Source organism: Fusarium subglutinans (assembly GCF_013396075.1).
Source record: "Fusarium subglutinans strain NRRL 66333 chromosome Unknown NRRL66333_c0000186, whole genome shotgun sequence".
Lineage (NCBI taxonomy): Eukaryota > Fungi > Ascomycota > Sordariomycetes > Hypocreales > Nectriaceae > Fusarium > Fusarium subglutinans.
In genome coordinates this window covers 1-20,354 of record NW_023502249.1, presented here as the reverse complement: position 1 = coordinate 20,354, position 20,354 = coordinate 1, and the positions used below count along the sequence as shown (strand labels likewise).

Genomic DNA, 20,354 nt, shown 5'->3' with positions numbered 1-20,354 from the left:
TTCTGGCCGTCGAAGTCTATCGGCATCGCCGTGGACTAAATTAGCGTCCTAATAGACTCTAACGGTTATTTAACACTATTGGCTACTTACCTTGTGTCGTCGGCATCCCTCCCCGATTTACACCATCGGCGACCCCTTCCGACTTTGTCTCCATCCCCTTCCTGTTGATATGATTCCACGTAAGACCTCGGGGCTTGAATCCATGGTGTTTAGTGTCTTTTTGTTAGCGAAGAAGAGCCGAAGCATCCGAAGAAGAAGAAATGGGAAAAGACTGGCTTTCGTTCTGTCATTGTGTGAATGGAGTCTTGTTAGCTGCCTACTCTTATCTTCTGTCATCTCTACGCGTCGGATATACTTTTTACCCGAGTCTAATGACAACAGAGCGGCAAACAAATGATGTGTATTTCAACGAGCGTAGTTTGATTGGTCTGGACCTCGTGGTTATTGGCGATTAACTAATCCTTACTAAGATAACCTATAGCCGCTCCGATACTAAGTGACTAGCACTTGTAACTGAGTAGGAGGCAGCCTTTAATTAATACTGTTACCGATAGATTGTTTGTAAGGCCCTTTCTTTACTAGTAAAAGATTAGTTGTGATGTCCTAAACGCTTATAGCGGTTTTAAGTGGAATCTTGATTGTTACCTGCCTTATCTCGCAGGCTGGAATAAATGATAAGTGGTTTTCTTTAGCTTTTTAACAGAGCACCTGACTACAGATGGTGTAAGACAGCTTGTATAGATCTGTATTTCCTCTTTGCTTCTGCTTGCGGCGGTTGAGTTGTTGTAAGGAGATATGGTAATGAGTATGTTCATATTGACACCGCTGCCTCTTATTTGTATAGTTAGTTTTCCGAAGATGATGGCCCTATACGATAGAACGAAGCCGAAAGACTAATGAATATTTCCCTTAGCCTTCTTATAGAAAAAAGATCTAAAAAAGATATCTTTGTTATATTAAATATATGCTGGCTTTGCTTGTGTTACTGAGAAAGGACGGGTTGTCCTTAATAGCATAAGGTTGAGACAAGGAAGTTTCCTTAAAGGACTCTCTCTACCCAAGACTATTTCTGCACTGCCGTGGCCTATTTTTCCATCGCTTTACTGTTTTTCGTCTTCTACCTGTTCTCGACTCTCAAAAGATCCAAGGAGGTCAGGCTGCTCGATATATGATGTCTTGCTATCGATTTCCATGTTCATGAAGTACTTTGTGCAGACGTCCTCGGCAGTTGGGCAGAGGAATTCCAAGGCTTTACCAAACCATCCGCAACGCGTATGCACCTTGAATATCCGGTTCTGTACGAGAGGCATTGATAGCTCTGTATGTTCTGCCTTGAGCCAAGTATTTAGCGCCTTCATAGAGAATTTCTCAGATATCCAAGAATCTCCGTCCCTGACCCTGCGGTATGTGAGTAGCTCAGTCTGGATTGAGGCCCAGAGAAGGCCAATCCGTGGTCCGTTGCATGGCAGCTTGAGCCAGTTGTCATGACACTCCTCTTGGAATATCACCCAGCATGAGTCATGGGCCGAGGATTCGCTGTGGCTTGACGCCGGGGTACCTGACCACTCGTCTCCTACTGGACCCACCGATGCTTGCGAGCGGGAGCCTCTTTCTTGATCCCGTTCTGATGCAACAAGGACCAATACTTCAGTGAGACAGCCCCAGCCGATCTGGCAACACTCACTCCAAGCTTCAATGACACCTTCAGGGATGGCTTTCATGAGCTCAAGTGGTGACAGTAGCGTGTGGCGACACTCCCCTCCGTCTGAGGATCTCAGAATCCCTTCCACAGAAATATTTGCCTTGGTCGTAACGTCCGCTCCAAGGGCAGTAAGGCAAGTCAGCATCGCAAGTGCTCCAAACAACGTTTCTCCTGGCATTCCCAACTGAGCCAGGTAGAAGGCTACAATAACAAGGGTATGTATAGGGCCGAGCTTGAGTTCGAGACCACATGTTGTACAGCGTCGTACAAATAAGCCACTCGGCGTGTCAATGTTTGGCGATGCAGGCGAAGCGAAGATGGCAATGATACTGTGACAAACCGCTTGCACGGCTGTATGACAGAAGGGGTGCTTCCATCTGGTAGGTATCCGAGCATATCCCTGTTCGAAGAGCTCGCGGACAATTGGGGCTTCTGCATCCCATCTACCACAGATGTCGTTTTCTTCTCCAGGAAATCGATTGGGCGAATGGAATCCGTAGCTTACATCACCTGGTTGAATACTGGTATGAGAGCGAAGTACGGTCACTATGAGAGCATCAAGGATTGTATGTCCATGGCCATCGATATTACGATAAAAGGCAAAGGTTGGGGAAAGAATCTGAAAAAGGTCAGTGAAAACCCCGCAGCACTGGTTGCCGCCATCCAGGAATGCAGCCGCGAGGTGGAGAGGATGGAGAGCCTCGATTCCCTGCGGTGGATCGAAGCCGTTTTGTTCGCAAAGCTGGTCCAAAAGCTCCAAGTCTGAGGATAACTCCTTCTTGGTATACTCGCAGTTCCAACCAATGCGTACGCTTTGCTTACCCTCCCGATCAAGATCACGGTAGAATGAAGATACTTGGCCTAGAACGCAGCCTCTGATTCTGATCACTGCTAGTTCCCTGCTATCCCAAGTTTCCACAGATGATGCACTGCCGAGGATGAAATTGACGACTTGCTGGAAGACCGTTACCCATGGAGTATTGTAATTGACTACTAAATTCGAATTGGTAGGATCGTCAGAGCACATGCCGAGTAAGGCATAAATCTTGTCGCGGCGGTCACTAGCTTAACGCGTGTGAAACATGTCCACTAGCTGAGAAGTGGACAGATGTCGAGAGAAAATCTCCCCGCTTGCTCATTTGTGCATCTCGGCCGGAAGGCAGCGCTCTTTGCCAGGTAAGCTACGGATGAGACCAAAGGCCGCAGGCCTGTATAGTCTTTATGTGTTATTTCCAAGACATCTAGGCCTGCAAAGAATGCATACCCGTCAATCTCAGCATGACCACATTTGACCACTATATGCCGAGCTGCTGCAACCTCCTGGAGTACCTTGATCATCACATCAGCAATGTCTTCCCCTCATAGGGAACAAGTCTTCCTACCCAGATGCGTTGAAACCAAGGTGCCCTAACTATTTCAAGGATTGAATTTTCGTTCGTTTGGGTAATTGTAGGCTGCTTCCCCGCAAATCCGGCAATGCGTATTACTTCGAGCGATTGGTCGATGCCAACAGTCGCTTTTCCAAGCCAAACGATTACACGAGTCGCCGAGGCGTAGATCTTTGCTATAGATTGGACTTGATGTCCTTTCTCTTTCGTATCTTGTTGATTAATACATATCGCATCGATCCATAGAATTCGCTCAATGGAGCGATCTCGAAGATGCAATAATGCAGCAAAGAGGTTTTTACCAATGGGCAAGTCGCAGCCGTCTATTAAAATTGACTCGGGCTTATGGTTTGAGCCCCAAACATACGATAGAGCCTCATACGGACGACAACTTCCTGAGTTCTCCAGGACGCAGTTGAATAGTTGACATGTTATAGGTGCACGCTCATCTTGATGCGGCAGTAGCCGAAGTAAGCGGATACTGTTGGCTGGTAGTTGATCGTAACGGTAGAGGGGCTGTTGGAGGGACATTTCTTAAATTATGTGCGCTGAGGTGCGTAAAGCGGTGATTTTTTTCTGTTTTGTTTTTCTTCTCTTTGCTGCCTAATGACATGATTTTGGGCTTGAAATACGCTGGGCCTAGCCGCTGCTCACGTGGCTGTCATCCTGGCACACCCTCTGATTGCCCAGTGCTTACGCAGGCGCCTAATAGTTATACCCAACTGCCAATCCCTTGATATCACAGAGCGCCACAGAAACTACTTACCTATTTATGGCCTTGAGCCAGAGCTGTGACAAACTCGGATAAAATTCGCGAACATCCCACTGCGACTTGGAAAGGAGAAATAAAATGCCAGACACAGCTGACCCTCCTGCAAGAACTAATAGCGTCTTCAACAAGGTCCGAAGCACAGATTTCCAATTACGAGTACGGCCCTTAACAAGATGTCAGCCTCTACCGAAATACAAAACCAGGCGGCTATGACTTACAGTGATCCTCCAGTCGCGCCAAACAGGAAACAGGCTTCTGTACCACAGATATCCCTGAGAATATGGATAAACCATGGCATTCCATACTCGGCTGTTCTCCGAGTGGGGTTGGATGTACCAGCTTTGGCAACCCGAGTTCCATACTGTTTTGGATAGGTCGTCCTGGATGCGATTGACATACCGCACTTCGGCATCTCTGTCGAGCTCAATGACTCCGTTAGGGCTGCCGAGGACAGGCTTGAGGATGCGCAGTGCGAAGTTGACACTGTTCTCGATGGCCATAATAGCCGAAGTGTGACCTGTTGTCGCATTGGGGCCTGTCGATCAGTCAGCCAAAGTTATGTCAGCACATGATGCGATGAAATACCTAGAAGCATGAAGAAGTTGGGAAAGCCACTCATAGCAGAACAGTTATAGGCCTCAGCTCCACCAAACGATTCCCAGTGCTGAGTTAATGTTTCATCTCTCCCAACAACCTCGACTCCTTCGAGGAATGTATTCGTAGAGAAGCCATTGGCCAGCACGATGACATCGGCTTCGATAAAGCCACGGTCCGTCTCGACTCCGTTCTCGACAATTTTCAGAGCTCGCTCGTTGGTCAGAGTCAGATTCTTCGAGTGAAGTGATTTCAGGTATCCAGAGTCATAGATCCGTCTCTTGCAGCCGATCTCAAAGTCCGGAATCAATAGGTCATGATACTTGGCCGGGGCAGTGTCTCTCATGAACTTCTCCGCATAAGCGCGTTGTTTCTGACGGAATTTCGCAGCGGAGGTAGTCATAGGAACAGCCTTTAACTCAATCTCAGCGAACAAGAATATCAGCAGCCGTTGTATCATCATCGTCCCTGGTAGATATTTGAAGATAGACTTCATGCAATCAGTATATACGCCATCAATAGGCGGAAGCATCCAGTGCTTGGCACGGACTATCTGGGTCAGATGTTTTGTCTTGTCGACGATCGAGGGGACGATTTGGGCAGCTGTACACCCATTCCCGATGACGACGACATTTTTGTCCTTGACATCAACGTCACTCCTCCACTGTGATGTGTGAAAAATGGAACCTTTGAAGTTCTCAGAGCCAGGAATGTCAATCTCTCGTGGCGTAACAAGAATGCCAGAGCCCGCAAAGAGGAACCTGCATTCGTGCTGAAACATGACATCAGTCTTGTAGTCACGAACGTCAAGAACCCATCTCTTTCTTTCTTCAATCCATTGACATTTTTGGACTTCGACACCAAATGTCATCTTTGACGGTAGACCGTACTTGTCCGCGACGTGTTTCTGGTACTTCCAAAGCTCCTCCTGTGAAGGAAGAACCCGAGACCAATTGGGATTGGGTTCGAAAGAGTAACTGTAGAGAACACTAGGGACATCGCAAGCAGCGCCTATGATTTTAGCTTGGCGCACGATATTAGGAGCGCTCTATCAACATACCGGGATATTTGTTTGCATACCATGTCCCACCGAGGTCACTGTGCCGTTCGAAGAAGCGAACGTCGGTGATTCCGTACCATCGCTTGAGCGTGGCTCCCAGGGCAATGCCTGAGAATCCAGCGCCAATACAAGCAAACTGGCTGTAGCTAGACGGTGATTCTTTCGTTGACGTCATATTGAGGGAAAGAGGGAGAGTTGTCTCAAGTCTCACAATTGATGCGGGCTGGGATCTATGAAATCTACTGACGGTGGCTTGCCCTTATAGTTGTCACAGGTTTGTTGGTACTAGCCTTTCTTTTCCCCATGGGGTAGGTCGTCGGGCCATATGACAGCTCATACATGCCGTGTCCTGTGAATGCCAATAGCTGTGCGGGTCGGGTTGTCTCCGTGAAACAAAGATGCCGCAATAGGCTGGGTGCATTCAGCCGCACTTGTCATTCCTGCCCTGCTGATAGGTAGTCAGAAAACTGTTGACACCAAGCTGGGGTGCCAGATTTAACTGAGACATGATTTCGCTAAAGTGATGGCTTGTCTGTCCGAGTATTTTTATCACTGTGCTGGTGTCACAAGCTTTGTTGGCTCCACTAGCCTCGAGCTGAGACGGAACCATCCCGAAGCCTGCATGAGTTAGACTAGAGTTCATAGAGTCATAGACCCACAACCTCGGGATCTACAAATCGCTCGGGCCCTCGGACCCCGTGGAGTGCGGAACCAGTGAGTGGCTGGCTTCCGCTCTTCTCCTCCCCAACTGAGCTGAGTTCCAACACCAGAAAGAGGATATCCGAACGGCGCATTGTCGTGCTATTGACCCTTCCGCTATCTCCGACATCAGTGACTTGATATGCCAGAGCAGCAATCGCGTCAACGTCGCCGCAAAGTGACATTGGCATGTGACCCTTGTCGGGAACGCAAGTCTCGCTGCGACGGGATCAAGCCGATCTGCTCCACATGTCGAAGGCGAGCGCTGGGAATTGAACACTGTGTGTACAGGACGGGGAATGCGCGCACAGAGTGTAGCGATGAGTGAGTAGCAGATGATCAGTGTGCAGATCCGGTCTTGACTAACAAGAAACTGAAGTTACACGAGAGCTCTGCACGATCGCATCCGACATTTGGAACGTCAGCTACAGCAAGCTACAGCACTGAATGGTTCAATCCCAGACCCTCTTCAAGATGGATCTAGTAGTAGACATGTCTGGCCAGAAAGTACACCAGACACGGAGAGCCAAGCCGAGCTGGATGCTCTCGTCATGGGCATATCTCATACCCAACTACTCACCCCGTTATCATCTACTACAACGGAAAGTATTGAGAACTCTAGCCATGCAAGACGCGTCACGGCGATGGGCACAACCACGTCCGAAGAGGACACTGGACTTCATCGTGGCACACGCGAAGGTTTCTATGGTTCATCTTCAGCCGCCTCATTTTTGAAGGAGACTTGTGGAACAGCAATACCACCCTCAACCCATACGACCAACCCTCAAACTTGTACTTCGCAGCCTACACATCTCTTTGGCGATGTCGAAAAGTTTGCTCTTCCTCCACGGCGTCTTGCAGATCACCTCGTAGAGAGGTATTTCGAGCGCATTTACTGGATCTATCCCGTATTCGATAAGCAAGCTTTTGAGCATGGTTATAGCTCACTTTGGGTACCTAGCGGGCAGACTACATGTCCAGAAGAGTACCAGAACCTGGGGTTAGGTGAAGATGCCACCACTGTTGCTTTCTTCACTTCCCTAAACGCCATCTTTGCGCTAGGATGCATCTTCTCAAATCTTTCTACGGCAGCCAAGACCAAGGCTTACGAAGTTTTCTTCAGCCGAGCCAAGGATAAAGTTAACCTTGAACTACTAGACATAAATGACCTCAGTGTCGTGCAAACTCTTGTACTAGTCGCTCTGGTGCTGCAAGGTACTTCGTTTCCAGATCGCTGCTGGAATACTACCGGGCTAGCTTGTCGAGTGGCACAGGGTCTGGGCCTGCATAGTTTACCACCCTATAACCAGCAAGAGTCGCGGGTACAACGTATCCGACGCAGGACATGGCACGGCTGCATTGTGCTAGATACGTAAGGATACATCAAGATGGTTTGCCGGTATTTGCTAATGGCTATAGGCTGGTGAGCATGACCTTTGGTCGACCGACGATGATTACCAATATCTCTACACTTTCTTTGCCAGGAAGGACTGTTTCCAACTTTCAGAATACCGAGGATCACGAAGGTGTCAAACTGTTGTTCCAAATAGAGGCCGTTCGTCTGAGTATAATCCTAGACAGTATGCTGTCAAAGGTGTACAGACCGTGGCATTGTAAACTGCCTCATGGTGACCAGGGTGCGGAGAGCAATAGTCAGAGCATGGACGTCTTTGCCGAGCTACAAGGACAGCTTCGTGCTTTCGAGCTTGGACTTCCGAGCTTTCTCTCCTGGCATGAGCCTACTGCTGGAGACTCGATTCCGCTACACGAGGCTACGGTTCTCGCTATTCAGAGAAACGTGTTACAGTCGCGGTAAGGTTTCCGATAAGCTAGGTACTTGCCTTCTTGCTAACCGGCATTAGCTTTACTTATTTACAAGTCATGCTGTACCGCCCAATCTTAAGTCAACTCCTAGCTCTGAGTACCTCCCAGGACGCCGGTGATGACTTGCACTCATCCTTCAAGCACGATGGCGCTAGAGCATGTGTACGCTCTTCAATTCAGCTCATCAACTTAGTTCACGATACCTTCCGCACAGAAATTGCCGAGGCATGGTGGTGGAACAGTCTATGTAATCCTACTCCTCCATATTGAAGCTATGAGCTAACCAGGGTTATGCAGATGCTTGCACCGCCAGCTTGGTGCTTATGACATGCCGTCTCTGTCCCTCTTTATGGGCCACGCTGGACCAATCGAGCGTGATTGAGGCGTCGAACAAATGCCACTCAGTCTTGGAGGTCATATCGTCGTTCAGCATGTCCATTCGCAAGTCTTTCAACCTACTTACCAAAATGCACCAAACCATCACAGGGAGGCAACAAGGTTGGTACTTAGCAGGTTAGACCAATATAAATATTCTGACTAACGTTCCACAGTGGAAGACGAATCGGCCACATACCTGCAAGACAGCCAAAGGCATGGGCTACTAGATACACTGTTAGAAGGTGATTTATCTCTGCAGAACGCTTTGACAACATGTTTTCCACTTGATCCTGAAGCTATAGCCTTTCCATATTGGGGAGCAGCAAACTTTGGAGGATAGCTCAAGAGATAAGGATATTTCTTCCTCGTCCTGCACCAACAATCCCAATGTCGAGAGAAATGCCATTGTCATTGTCTATTATCCCAACCACAGTCAAGTTTGAGGACATGTAAAACCAAGTCATGGTCTCAAATCGTCTATTTACAGGTGATCTTACCACCAACGCCTTTGTCGCTCTGCCACTGCTCTCTTCGGGCGGCAAAAAAACTCAGACCTAAATATAAGTTGTCAAAAATAAACTCAGCAAAAGATATTTTAAACTCATCCTAAATTACCTAAAGCTTTTTGTCGTTTAGGATCAAGGTCCTTAGTATTCTTTCCTCCTCTAGATTCCGTGCTGTGCTTTGCCGTATCATTCGATTAATCTCTCAGCCAAGCAGATACGGGCCATGATCTACATAACATAACGCGTGGCCCGGCTCGGCGCTTACTCTATTTGGGAAGTGCAAAGGGCCCTATACGTTGAAGTAAGAGGGGTAAAGGTTTTGTTGGATATTAGGGTCTCACTCCGACTTGGGATATTGCCAAGTTGAGTCGAATGATAGATGTAAAGCTTCCGTTACTACTTTCATGCAGTGGTCCGGAAAGGGTAACTGTAATACAAAACCCGTAGCATGTGCTTCAATCCGAGCCTCCTAGGTATAAGCTTTGGGTGTATTTAAACGTGTTGGCAGCTGAGAACATGCTCTGCAGCGCTCTTCCCACCTGTGAAAAAGAACTCTTCAGTACTTTTCCCACGTGTAATCTAAACCTTCTACTACCGTGTTGAATCCTGAGGTAATCCTTAGAAACTTTTACATAATACTTTTCATAGAAGGCATATACGATCTAATGAGGGTCTGTTCTTAAGAGCTAGAATCTAGATATTACTATTCGGTACCCGCAGCGTCATCCATCCGTCCCATGGCCAGCTCTTCCAAGCTCAGAGCTGGATCCTTCAAGCAAGCTAGATATTTATCCTCATGCACCTCCTTGCCAGCATTTTTATAGGCCCTCAGAACCTCCGAATTACGCTCTACGGCGGCCCCAAGCATTGATTCAAAAGCATCAGTAGCATATTCTTCTAGGCGTTCCTCTTTGGCCTCCGTCGCCTCGTCCCTGATCTCGTACAAACGCTTGAGCCAGTACATCCATCTCCAAGGTGTGAATCCATACGGGCATCGTTTCTCAAGCTCTGATTCGACGAACATGGAGCCACCCTCGCCAACCGCACTTGGACAGTCATTCCACGACACATCTGACAGTTGCATCAGATTGTAACCGGCCTCTTTGATCCAAACTGAGACACATGGCAGCAGGTAGACAAGGTCTAGCTCCCTCATGTCTCGGTTTCTGTCCTCTTGATCAGATCCTTGGCCCGTGTTGAGCTCTCGAGGTTCTTCCAATGCGGACCGGAAGAGAACAAGGGCAATCTGGCACATCTTGTCCTTGCTGACGCGTGTTGCTGCCAGCTTGGCGAGGAAAGACGCAAAGTTGATGCGATGGGCGCTCGATAGCTTTACGGCGTTGTCGACCCAGAATTTGGTCATGTCGGTGACCAAGAAGGGTAGATCATTCCACAGCGTGCCTTCAACTGTTCGTGCAATGTCGACCCCATAAAGACCCGGTACGGGCCTGGTTAAAGTCCCGCGTCCCTGGATCTTGAGTATGTCTAGAACAACTCGGTCATGTTTAGGCGTTTCGTGGGGTGTATGGCGGGCGACCTGGTAGTACATGTGCCAAAGATCATGAAGATAGCCCTCAAGAGAGTCAACGCCATCGCCAACATTGCAAAAGCGGTCGCTGATGACCCATGTTCGATTGTGGAATGCCGCTCCTCGAAGTTCTTCAAGATCCTCCCCGTGAGCAATGCTTTGGCGCACACTCTCCTCATTTCGAGCCACGGTTTCCGACAGGGTATGTTCGGAAATACCTTTCGGAGAAGGATCTAGCAGAGCTTCGCGGAGGTCTTTCATTTTGTAGGGAATTCTTAAGTTAATTGGTGAGGGTAATGAAGAGGTGTTGGGAAAGATATTAAGTTGGGAAAGAAATGATGCTGTGAGTTTGAGAGAGATAATCTGTTTGTCAAGGGCAGTGCATTGAACTCTGTGACCGAGATTGAGGGCCGTGCTCTTTCAACCAACAGCAGAAACATCAGGACATTTTGACATGCACCCTTGCATCGGCCAGCGCCCGGGGTCTAGAATTGCGGCTCCCCACTGTTACCATCTGGCATTGCATGCTATCACAATTGAACTGGCACCAATAACAACTGGCACACGGCCTCATTACCCCGCGCTGGTTGATAGCTTGACAGATCAATTCAAGGATAACTGCACGGTTCAGGTAGGCCGTTGCAGTCTGCAATCTTCTCACCAGCAGGGGCTGAGAATATGCAGTCGGATGCACTATTGATAGCCCACATGTACCTGTGCAACCAACAGTCACATTTTTAATGACGCATGACGTAAATATTTCACTTATTTGAGAAGAGAGGGGGGATAAGACAGAGATCGCTATGCGGGGATTCCGAGGGGGATGATTCAAGGTCTATGGGTTACACTTTGCCCTCCTCGAAGGTATAACATAAATGACTTTGGCTTCTCGCTTTGACCGCGTTGTAGTTAATTTGTATATTGCACTGCGCTGCTAGAGGTAGTAACACTACTATATTATCCTTTAAGGTGAAGTATTACAAAGCAAGATAAACTGCCAATAGATCCACCACTTAGAAAATTAGACATTATAACAGGTTTAAATAGATCATTCAGGGAGAATAGAGTTAAGAGAACAGTAATACAATAGAAGGTCAAAGGTCTGAAATTCCTAGCCTCTTAGTGTTGAAGGTCCTATATGTAGTTGTAAAGGCTTCCTTGTCCCTTAGTATACCAGTAATATCCTAGCTACTAGTTCTTCAATTTCCCTGTCTCATTCTGACCCATACTCTTCCCAGTAGGGAACTATAACAAGATTAGGGCCTGTTGAGTTAGCATGAGGACCAACCTTCGCATTAAACGCCATGCCTAGATATAGTTTTTACTCACCTCCAATGTGGGGATACACAGAGTTACTTAATAGCACTTATGTCGGCCATTATATGCACCAACAGGAATGCACTCATGCTTTCCAGAATATGGCCAGCCTTTGTTGTTCTTTGGGTAGTAGTCTGGGCAGACACAGTTGACATGGCCAAACTTGTTTTCGCACTTGATAGCACAGCGCTGTTGCTGGCCAACTGGGTTGCCATCGACGAAGTAGCATTGTCCGAAGAGCTCTCTGGCACATGTGAAGGCTTCAGCGGCCGTGACAATGGCACCGACGATGAAAAGCTTTGAGACGTGCATGCTGTGGAGATAGATGGCTGGACGGTAAGTATAAAAAAAATGTTGACTGGAAGATAGACTAGAGAATAGTGGTTTGAAGTCAAGTGTAGTTGCGAAAGTTGAGTTGGGTGATAGGGGGTCTTTTATATCTCTAGTTGCACAAAGACAGCTTGACCACCTGTAAATTATACGGATTATGGATTACGGCCCCCAAATCTTTTCCGTGCCAAGAATACACAGGCAGTGCGCCTCACGGTAACACAAAAGCTGAAAAATGTCTATGCTTAGAACATATTACGCAAGCCAAGTATATGGGGCTTATATAAAAGTCCCGAGTATGAGGGGTTACATGAGCATTAGCTGTGGGGTCTATAAACTTAAAAGACAAAACTCCCTCTATTCTTTCTTAATGAGTTTACTATGCAACTTGGTGTTGGATAAGCTAGAGTAGGTATTATATTTTATATCCCCAGTTAGTCAGTATTAGTTAAATAAAGCCAAGATTTCCATGTAGTTAAGTTAGTAATTTTTCATAAACTACGATTCTACTACAACCGATGCTTGTCCTTGTAATCTGTTACACAAGGCGGCTAGTGCAGTTCATCCTGCCAAGGAGGGATTGGCAGGTGCCAAGCCCTAGATATCAGCACTTGTAGATCTAGTTGCAGATCCCCCCTCTTAGGGATCGGCAGTATGACGGGATAGCTATAATCTGCCAAATATACGGCCCCCGACGGGTTGGGCTTACACCAAAATTGGCTCGCGATCCACGGATCTGGGGTCCGTGTTTCATTTCCCCCCCTAGTCTGCTTTGTCTGCCTCTGCTATACGCCGATAAATCTGAAGATCTCATGTACAAGGAGCGGATGACTTCGCTCGTTAGGTAATATCTATTCAAGAGCAGGATAGAATGACGACAACGGGAAATCAATACCCGGAGCAAAGCATTCACGAAGGGAACTAACGCGATGTACTATCACGTAGCAAGGATCTCATGGAACATTATTAAACTACAGCCTAGGGCGCTCCTGGGTATCCCGAGCCAACTCCTCGGCCATGGCCATGGCAATGTGTTCAGAGATCGCCATGGTGGTGACCATCGGGTTAACACCACTCGCACTGGGAAAGACACTTGCATCCGCAACAATTAGATTCTCACAGCCCCAGACTCTTCCAAATTCGTCCACAACACCGTCAGATTCCTTGGTGCTCATTCGACACGTGCCCATTTGATGAGCAGATCCATAAGGCGTATCTGGTGTCTTGTTCCCATGAGCTTCCATCTTCTTCAACCATTGTGAAAACTTTGCATCTGTGACTCCCAAAGAGTTGTCGGCACCATTCGTCAAACTCTCTGGCTCACGGATAAATGGCTCAAGACCAGGGAGGATTGGGTGTATCTCTAAGGCACCTTGTACATAAAGAATCTTGGCCAAACCGAGCATACCCTTCATGTTGTTGCTGGCATCGAACTTGGAGGGAGTGTACACTAAACGAGGCGTGCCATTTATAGGGTCAGCTGTGACCTGGCCGCTGTCACGATCCCGGGTAATAGCAATGTATGCTTCCATGTGCCTGTACTTGGATATTGTAGCTTTGTACTCAGACCCTGATGTCCAGTTACACCATGTGAGGCACATAGAAGGCTATCACTCTGTCAGCTTGCTTCACAGATTGCTCATTGACGAAACTTACCATCATTGCAGGACGCTCGAGCCTCACGCCATGGCCATTTCCGTCAACGTTATCGAAGCTCGAAACCACAGAGGTGAGAATCCCGCCTGCAATGTATTAACATTTGACTTGCTTCAATAGCAAAGACTCAAAGGTGGTGACATACCCTCCCATGGCCGTGTCTCCTGTTCAAAAATGGCGGACACGAACGAAGTTGGGTGTAGATGGAGGTTGCGTCCGATATGCTTGTTCTATCATGATGTATTAGCAATCTCAACCCCATATTCGTAGTACTGAATTCAGGCCGTACCTTTAGCCCACTGTTCTTCAAGATGATAGGACTGCACAGACTTCCGGCTGAAATCACAACCCTCTTGGCGTTGATCGTTACCGTTCTAGCTGACGTAGCCGAGCCGTCTTTTGGGCTCCAACTTCCAGTCACACCATAGGCGACATTCTTACCACCGCGCTTCTTAAATAGGACCCTGTCGACGTAAAACCCTGATATGAACTTGGCTCCGCACCTGGCAGCATCTGGTAGCCAGCCATTGACAGGCCCATTCTTCTGACCCTTCCAACAACCCATAGAACAATATCCATCAAGATGCTCGCCATGGCCCGTGTTTTGAGGCACCTGTTTAGCGCTGTATCCTAGTCTTCGCCCACCCTCCAGCAAAACATTATTTCCGTGGTTATGATTGATAGGCTCGTTGCTGACGCCCATACGCTCACAGACTGAGTCAAGATGTTCTTGGAACTTGGCTGATTTGAAGAAGCTAAGACCTCGTTGGTCTGCCCATTCATCGCGGACTATGTTCTGAGGCTGTAAACACGCGCTCCAGTTGACCGTTCCGCCTCCGCCAAAGCATGACCCTGCAAGTGTAGAAATAGACCCGTCTTCAGAGGATACAAGACCTCCCCCTTCGAAAAGATGGAAATACCCGACACTTTGATCCAGAGGCAGCGAGGAGGTTTCGTAATGATAGCCTTTGTCAACTACTAAGACACGATGACCTGCCATGGCCATAGTCCTTGCGACGACTCCTGCGCCACAACCAGAGCCCACAATGACAACATCTGTATCGAGTTGAACATGAGTTTCCGAGTCGTTGAACTGCATGAACTCGAAGGGGTAGGATTCGACCGGGTGCCATCCTGTCGGAGTGGACGGGAAGCCAACGACTTGGTTGAAAAGAGTACTCGATCGGAGATAAACGTGCTTGCCAATGATTGAGAGTTGTTTAAAGAGGACACGGAAGGTAGCTAGAGAGCTCGTTTGCCAAGAATTCAGTACTAATGTTCGATCTTGGATAGACAGATCACAGAACAATGTGAAGTAACCAGTAAGTGGAAGGACGCCAGCTCGATTCCTGTCATGTCACGATCAGTAAGCCATATTACGGACCGGTTTGAAAAAGAAAGGACTTACCCGAGAAGTGAGCATACTGTACCAATCGCCGACAGTTTATCAGCATGGAGATTGGCCAACAGACGCTTCAAAATTTCCTGAAACATTGGCATGTTGGAAGGCTTTTCGTCGAGAAAAGCCTTAAATGTAGAATCATCGCAATTGTTAAGTAGGGCACTCTTCTGACCAGCAGGTATCGCGCTCTCAGGACAAGGAGCAATGATGGTGTCCATAATAGCCATCATGACCTGCCATTGTGCGTCCGTCAGAGGTCCTGAGCTGGGACCTGTTGGAAGGCCAACCGCCGTACGTTCAGTCATTGTGAGGATATTGTGCCGCCGTGGCTTCGGGAAGAGCGAAATGCGAGGGTCTGGTACTTAGAGAACCCAGGACAAAGGCGGCAGACATCTTTAAGCTCCTCGGGACATCACATGCCAGTCTGGGGTAGAAGCTAACCCCAGGTTTACCCCCCATCATTCGTATTAATGGGACACTAGCCTACGTCGTTAGCTCATTGTTGGAACCGTTCCGACGACAATCTGCAAAGGTCGGAACGGACCCGTGCCCGCGTTGATGGGCGTGGAGTACTTTCTGGAAAATAGTGTTAGGGAGTTCTATCAGGAAATCTAACAACTTGTGTTTCTCAAGCCAATTTTTTTCGACTAGAGGGTCTACTAGAGGTCACATTAATATATTCTGTCAGATTGGGGCCATTCAGAATGTTGATGTTTTGACGCGCTGCACTGTCAGATGCATTTGCCTCCGCAGATCTTCGCAAGCTAGTCCCAAAGCATCAATCCATCCAGCCATCAAGCTGCGAGCCAATGATTGGAGCCCTGCCAGAATGCGGAGCGCTTCCGTTAGCACCGACGGCACGATTCCGTACCTAGGCTTGTTACTCGCGGGGGTGTCATGAACTTGTGTGTTGTTATGTCTAGTAGTGTCTTGGTATCGTCAAATCAAAGCCCATGCCATGCCGAGGTCTGAGTTCCGGGGCCCCAATACCCCGTGGGGAATTCCGCGGTACGGACTACCGGATTGACACAAATACTGGGCCCTGTTCATCAACTTCGCTCAATCTGCACCTATAACATATGGCCAAAAGAGTACTCGCCCTCGACCTCGACCTTTGTAATTCAATTCTTCACAAGCCATGGCTCTTTCATTCTCAAAGTGGGAGAAGATCAAGCTAGGTCTACGTCTATTATATGCCGGTACAGCAACGACAGTATCCTATTCACAGTACAAGTAACTAACCTATCTGTTCTCGAAGCTCCCCTCACCCTCACTTATATATTACGAAACGTCCTCATCTCAAGGCGTAGAGGTCTCCCATCACGCTTGTTCATCGTTTGCGCCGTTCTAAAAGTTGCCCTTGGGTTCTCACCTCGGCAGATTCAATACTTATCTCTACCAACTCGGGAGACATACAAGAAGTGGATACAACAGCAAAGTAAGGAATCGGAGAAGCTCGGACACCAGCAACATGTCACGAGACTTGTATTTGACCGAGAGGTTTTAGAAGATGGAAAGTCGTCGCTACTTTGGATCGGCAACCGAAAGCAGGCAAAGAAGATTGTTCTGTTCTTTCACGGCGGTGGTTACGCTGCACCAATAACGACGGGACATTTGGATTGGTGCTGGCGAGCGTATATTCTTGCAGGGATTGAAAAGGGTATCGAAGTTGCAGTGGCTGTTCTTGAGTACACCTTGATTCCTGAGGCGAGATACCCAGTGCAGCTCCGCCAAGCAGCAAGCGGGCTTGCTCATCTTCTACAGGCGGGAATTTCACCTCAGGACATTATAATTGGGGGAGACTCTGCGGGCGGACAGCTGACAGCCCAATTACTCTGTCATCTCCTTCAATCGCAACGGACAATCCCAGAAATCACATTAATCAATCCTCTCGCGGGTGCCTTTCTGGTTTCCCCATGGGTAGCCCAGTCTACCGACGATGCTTCACACAAAGAGAATTCAGCCATCGACATGCTTCCAATACCTGGTATTGTAGCATTTACCAAGGAACTGCTGGGCCCCGATGCCAAACACGCCATCTCAGCATTTCCACTAGATAGAGATGAGTCTTGTTTAGCCGGAATGACATCTGTCCTGAGCCGGATGTACTTGACTGCTGGAGCACACGAGATCTTTCGAGAGCAGGTGGTTACTTTTAAGGAACGGGTTCAGCTTTTGAACCCCGATCTGAAGTTGCGGTTTCAGTGTTATGAGAACTGTGCGCATGACTTTATAGTAATCGAGGAAGAAGATGGAGAGTGCACCCAGGATATGAAGCAGTGGATGGTTGATAATATTTTACTCTAAGTTGAAATACTTCTATTCTTAAAGTATGATAAGCTCAAGCCACCTCTACATTTATTATATATACCATCACAATACTCTAAATATCCAAATAGTATTAAGCTAATGCTCCTCGTAATGAACGCAATGACACTCGATGCAATCACACTTGGGGCCGCATTCACATCCTCTAGGCCCAGGTTGCGGGTCTAGATCCCGTGGTATGAAAATCAGATTACACGCGTCCTGGCGCGAACGGAAACCGTTTGCTTCAAATGGTGCCATTGACAAAGGCGTGGTCTCGGGTGCGACTGACAGACGGAACACGCGGATGACAGCAGCCAAGATCATGCGCATCTGGTAAGATGCCATATTCCCGCCTGGGCAACGACGAGCACCCAGGCCGAAAGGCGCAAGGTAACGCCGACGCTCAGTGATTACCGCTGAATCGGTGTCTAGCCAGCGCAACGGGTCGAACTCATCGTAGTTGGGGAATAGGTCTGGCCTCTGTCGGCTAAGTGAGAGTGATTGTGTGGTCACAACGGTTCCGGCTGGTAGGTAATATCCCAAAACGTTTAACCCTCCCGGCGGTACGACGCGACTGCCAGTTAGAGCAACTGGTGGGCGAAAACGAAGGCCCTCAGTGATGCAGGCATTGAGCAGCTTCAGGTTCTCAAGGCCATTGTAACCTTCTACCGACTGGAGCTCCGTATATAGAGCTTCTACCAGACTAGGTGTGCTAGCAAGATAGTAAAAGATGAATGCGAGAGCTGAGGAGGTCGTCTCGGTCGCAGCGAGGATCTGACCAGCCATCTCAGCACTCACCTCAGTCTTGCTGTCTCTGGATCGCTCGTCAACCATGTTATCCACGAGCATTTCGTATACAGTAGACACATCATCGCTTCCCGGCCAGTTCTCCGCTTCTTCGACTGTCTTCTCACCCAATTCGAATAAGCGGTCACTGGACCGGATTCGAAAGGCAGCATGGCTGAAAGGACTCAACTTAAGCCACGAAAAGAGCCATTCGGGAAGGCAGAGGCGCCACACAACGAGGAAATTATACTCGCCCACGACATAGTGGAAATCTCCTGGCTCCAGGTTCAAGTAAGGGCCCGCCATGACAAGCTAAGAGTTTAAAAGGGTAGCGATGCGTAAATGATGGACGATATCTTCCGAGCTACTACCACGCAATGCACTCAGATCTTTAACCATCTGCGCAATATTCTTCTCAAACATTGGCTGCCAATATCGCATCGCCTTGGTAGTTGTCGCAATCATAACCGGGCGACGACGTGGACAGGCCACAGAATTTCCAGTATATGTAACCGTCCAGTCATGGCCACCTATACGTAGAGCTCGAATGGATTTCGGTGCAGTATCGAGGTCTAATCTTGAGAACAGTGCCTGCACAGACTCCACGTCGTTGACGAGCACCATGTTCAGTGCTATCCAAACTATCGGCCCATTATTTGATAACAGATTGTCAGCCTTAAAGGAAAGACGCCCGTACCATCTTTACCAACGTATCCAGATAGAAGACATGGTCAGAAACCGAGGACCAGGAATCTTTGAGAGAAGGTGGAGCTTAGCTCGGTATATAACTTGGCAGAGTTTGACCAACGCGCACACCATCAACAGGGCCAGACCTGTGGTAGCTGGCAAGGCGGTTAAGAGTGCAGTCTCCAGCATGTTAGATAGAAATAACGATGACTAACAAAAGGATATAGAAAGGCTTAATCCAGTGTCGGCATTGTCAAGAACCAACTTATTTTCACTGGCTTCCCACTTATTTATACCGAAACACGAAGAGGTAATATTATTAATAAATAGAGCCACGGGCTGCTTCCCGACTTCAGCGTTAGTTTCTGCCTTCTCCATACTACGTCACAAGAGCCTAACGTACTTAATGTAGCCCAAAACTACCATAGTTCTACCACCCCCCCAGGCAGTTACCTGCCATGGCAGATGTCAAAGCCTAGCGATAATGTTAACTAAGTAACGTCGGTCTTTGCCAAGTGGCGTTAATAAGCCTCTATCTCCACACTACCTACACACTTACGGATACTTATCTTCACATATACAGTGTACACAGACTGGTCAAGGAGGCCTGAGCTCCACTATGTCAGAGGACGAATCAACGCCACTAAAAAGGTACCATAGCTATACGAATTTTCAACTTGACTAGAGCCCCGGATAATCAATAGAGCCTCTTATTATGCATGGACCAACTTTACGTGCTCTTCTTTCTAGTAAAGCTCCTTCTATAATAAGACAAGGTTAAGCACGGCCTGTATTGCGATTTATTACAGAAATGTATAACCTAATGCAGCGCTCCTTAGTGTGACGGTTGGGTCCAACTATGTTAAACTAAGCCGTGCTTGGGTTTATTGTTAGCAGATTGCATAGGGCGTATACTAAGCGTTATTAAAGTATTACATCTCTTAATAGTAGATCAATATGTATTAGGCTTAATTAATATAAAGAAGTATTATTGATAGCTAGTAAGCTAAGTTCTATCTAATACTAAATAAATATATATATATACTTATAGTTCCTTAGTAAGAGCAATATAATGTAAAGTTACTGTTAGTCCTAGAGTAACGCAGTCCTAAAGCACTGTTAGTCTAATATTAGTTAGTCCTATCCTGGTTAGTCTAATGTTAGATCTTATAAGTATTAGTAAATATAGGCTATAGTATCTCTATTAGGTAAAATTTATAGGGTATGATTTTATACGTAACGTAACCGCTAAGGTTATAATACTTAGTAACTAGTAAGTAGTAATAATAGATATATAGGGTATTTTCTATTATAGTAGCTAGCTAGTATTATATTATAAGTTATACTATTTCTATATAAGTATATTACTAATTTCTAATAATAGCCTATATAACTTTATTTTTTTCTATACTAGT

General features: G+C 47.4%; 7 protein-coding genes across 7 annotated transcripts; 2 read left to right on the top strand and 5 right to left on the bottom strand.

Moving 5' to 3' along the window:
* Nucleotides 1-1,100: 1,100 nt before the first annotated feature.
* FSUBG_10601 (ACB 4-hydroxyacetophenone monooxygenase) lies at nt 1,101-5,691 on the bottom strand (the record flags this gene model as incomplete). The annotated part of the gene is made up of 6 exons (XM_036675195.1): nt 1,101-2,763; nt 2,967-3,031; nt 3,085-3,606; nt 4,081-4,397; nt 4,448-5,467; nt 5,517-5,691. 6 exons carry the CDS (start codon nt 5,689-5,691, stop codon nt 1,101-1,103), a joined length of 3,762 nt encoding a protein of 1,253 aa, XP_036533892.1.
* Nucleotides 5,692-6,766: 1,075 nt separating this feature from the next.
* On the top strand, nt 6,767-8,158 carry FSUBG_10600 (transcription activator acu-15; the record flags this gene model as incomplete). Its single annotated transcript, XM_036675194.1, has 3 exons — nt 6,767-7,587; nt 7,635-8,027; nt 8,095-8,158. 3 exons carry the CDS (start codon nt 6,767-6,769, stop codon nt 8,156-8,158), a joined length of 1,278 nt encoding a protein of 425 aa, XP_036533891.1.
* A 1,468-nt stretch (nt 8,159-9,626) lies between these two features.
* FSUBG_10599 (uncharacterized protein) lies at nt 9,627-10,712 on the bottom strand (the record flags this gene model as incomplete). The annotated part of the gene is made up of 1 exon (XM_036675191.1): nt 9,627-10,712. One exon carries the CDS (start codon nt 10,710-10,712, stop codon nt 9,627-9,629), a length of 1,086 nt encoding a protein of 361 aa, XP_036533890.1.
* Nucleotides 10,713-11,664: 952 nt separating this feature from the next.
* FSUBG_10598 (uncharacterized protein) lies at nt 11,665-12,080 on the bottom strand (the record flags this gene model as incomplete). The annotated part of the gene is made up of 2 exons (XM_036675190.1): nt 11,665-11,759; nt 11,840-12,080. 2 exons carry the CDS (start codon nt 12,078-12,080, stop codon nt 11,665-11,667), a joined length of 336 nt encoding a protein of 111 aa, XP_036533889.1.
* A 989-nt stretch (nt 12,081-13,069) lies between these two features.
* On the bottom strand, nt 13,070-15,461 carry FSUBG_10597 (long-chain-alcohol oxidase FAO2; the record flags this gene model as incomplete). Its single annotated transcript, XM_036675189.1, has 5 exons — nt 13,070-13,705; nt 13,755-13,840; nt 13,900-13,984; nt 14,044-15,103; nt 15,163-15,461. The coding sequence occupies 5 exons, from the start codon at nt 15,459-15,461 to the stop codon at nt 13,070-13,072; spliced, it is 2,166 nt and encodes a 721-aa protein (XP_036533888.1).
* Nucleotides 15,462-16,294: 833 nt separating this feature from the next.
* Nucleotides 16,295-17,463, top strand: FSUBG_10596 (triacylglycerol lipase 2; the record flags this gene model as incomplete). Its single annotated transcript, XM_036675188.1, has 2 exons — nt 16,295-16,314; nt 16,362-17,463. 2 exons carry the CDS (start codon nt 16,295-16,297, stop codon nt 17,461-17,463), a joined length of 1,122 nt encoding a protein of 373 aa, XP_036533887.1.
* A 99-nt stretch (nt 17,464-17,562) lies between these two features.
* FSUBG_10595 (cytochrome p450 monooxygenase) lies at nt 17,563-18,558 on the bottom strand (the record flags this gene model as incomplete). Its single annotated transcript, XM_036675187.1, has 1 exon — nt 17,563-18,558. One exon carries the CDS (start codon nt 18,556-18,558, stop codon nt 17,563-17,565), a length of 996 nt encoding a protein of 331 aa, XP_036533886.1.
* Between the last annotated feature and the right edge of the window lie 1,796 nt (nt 18,559-20,354).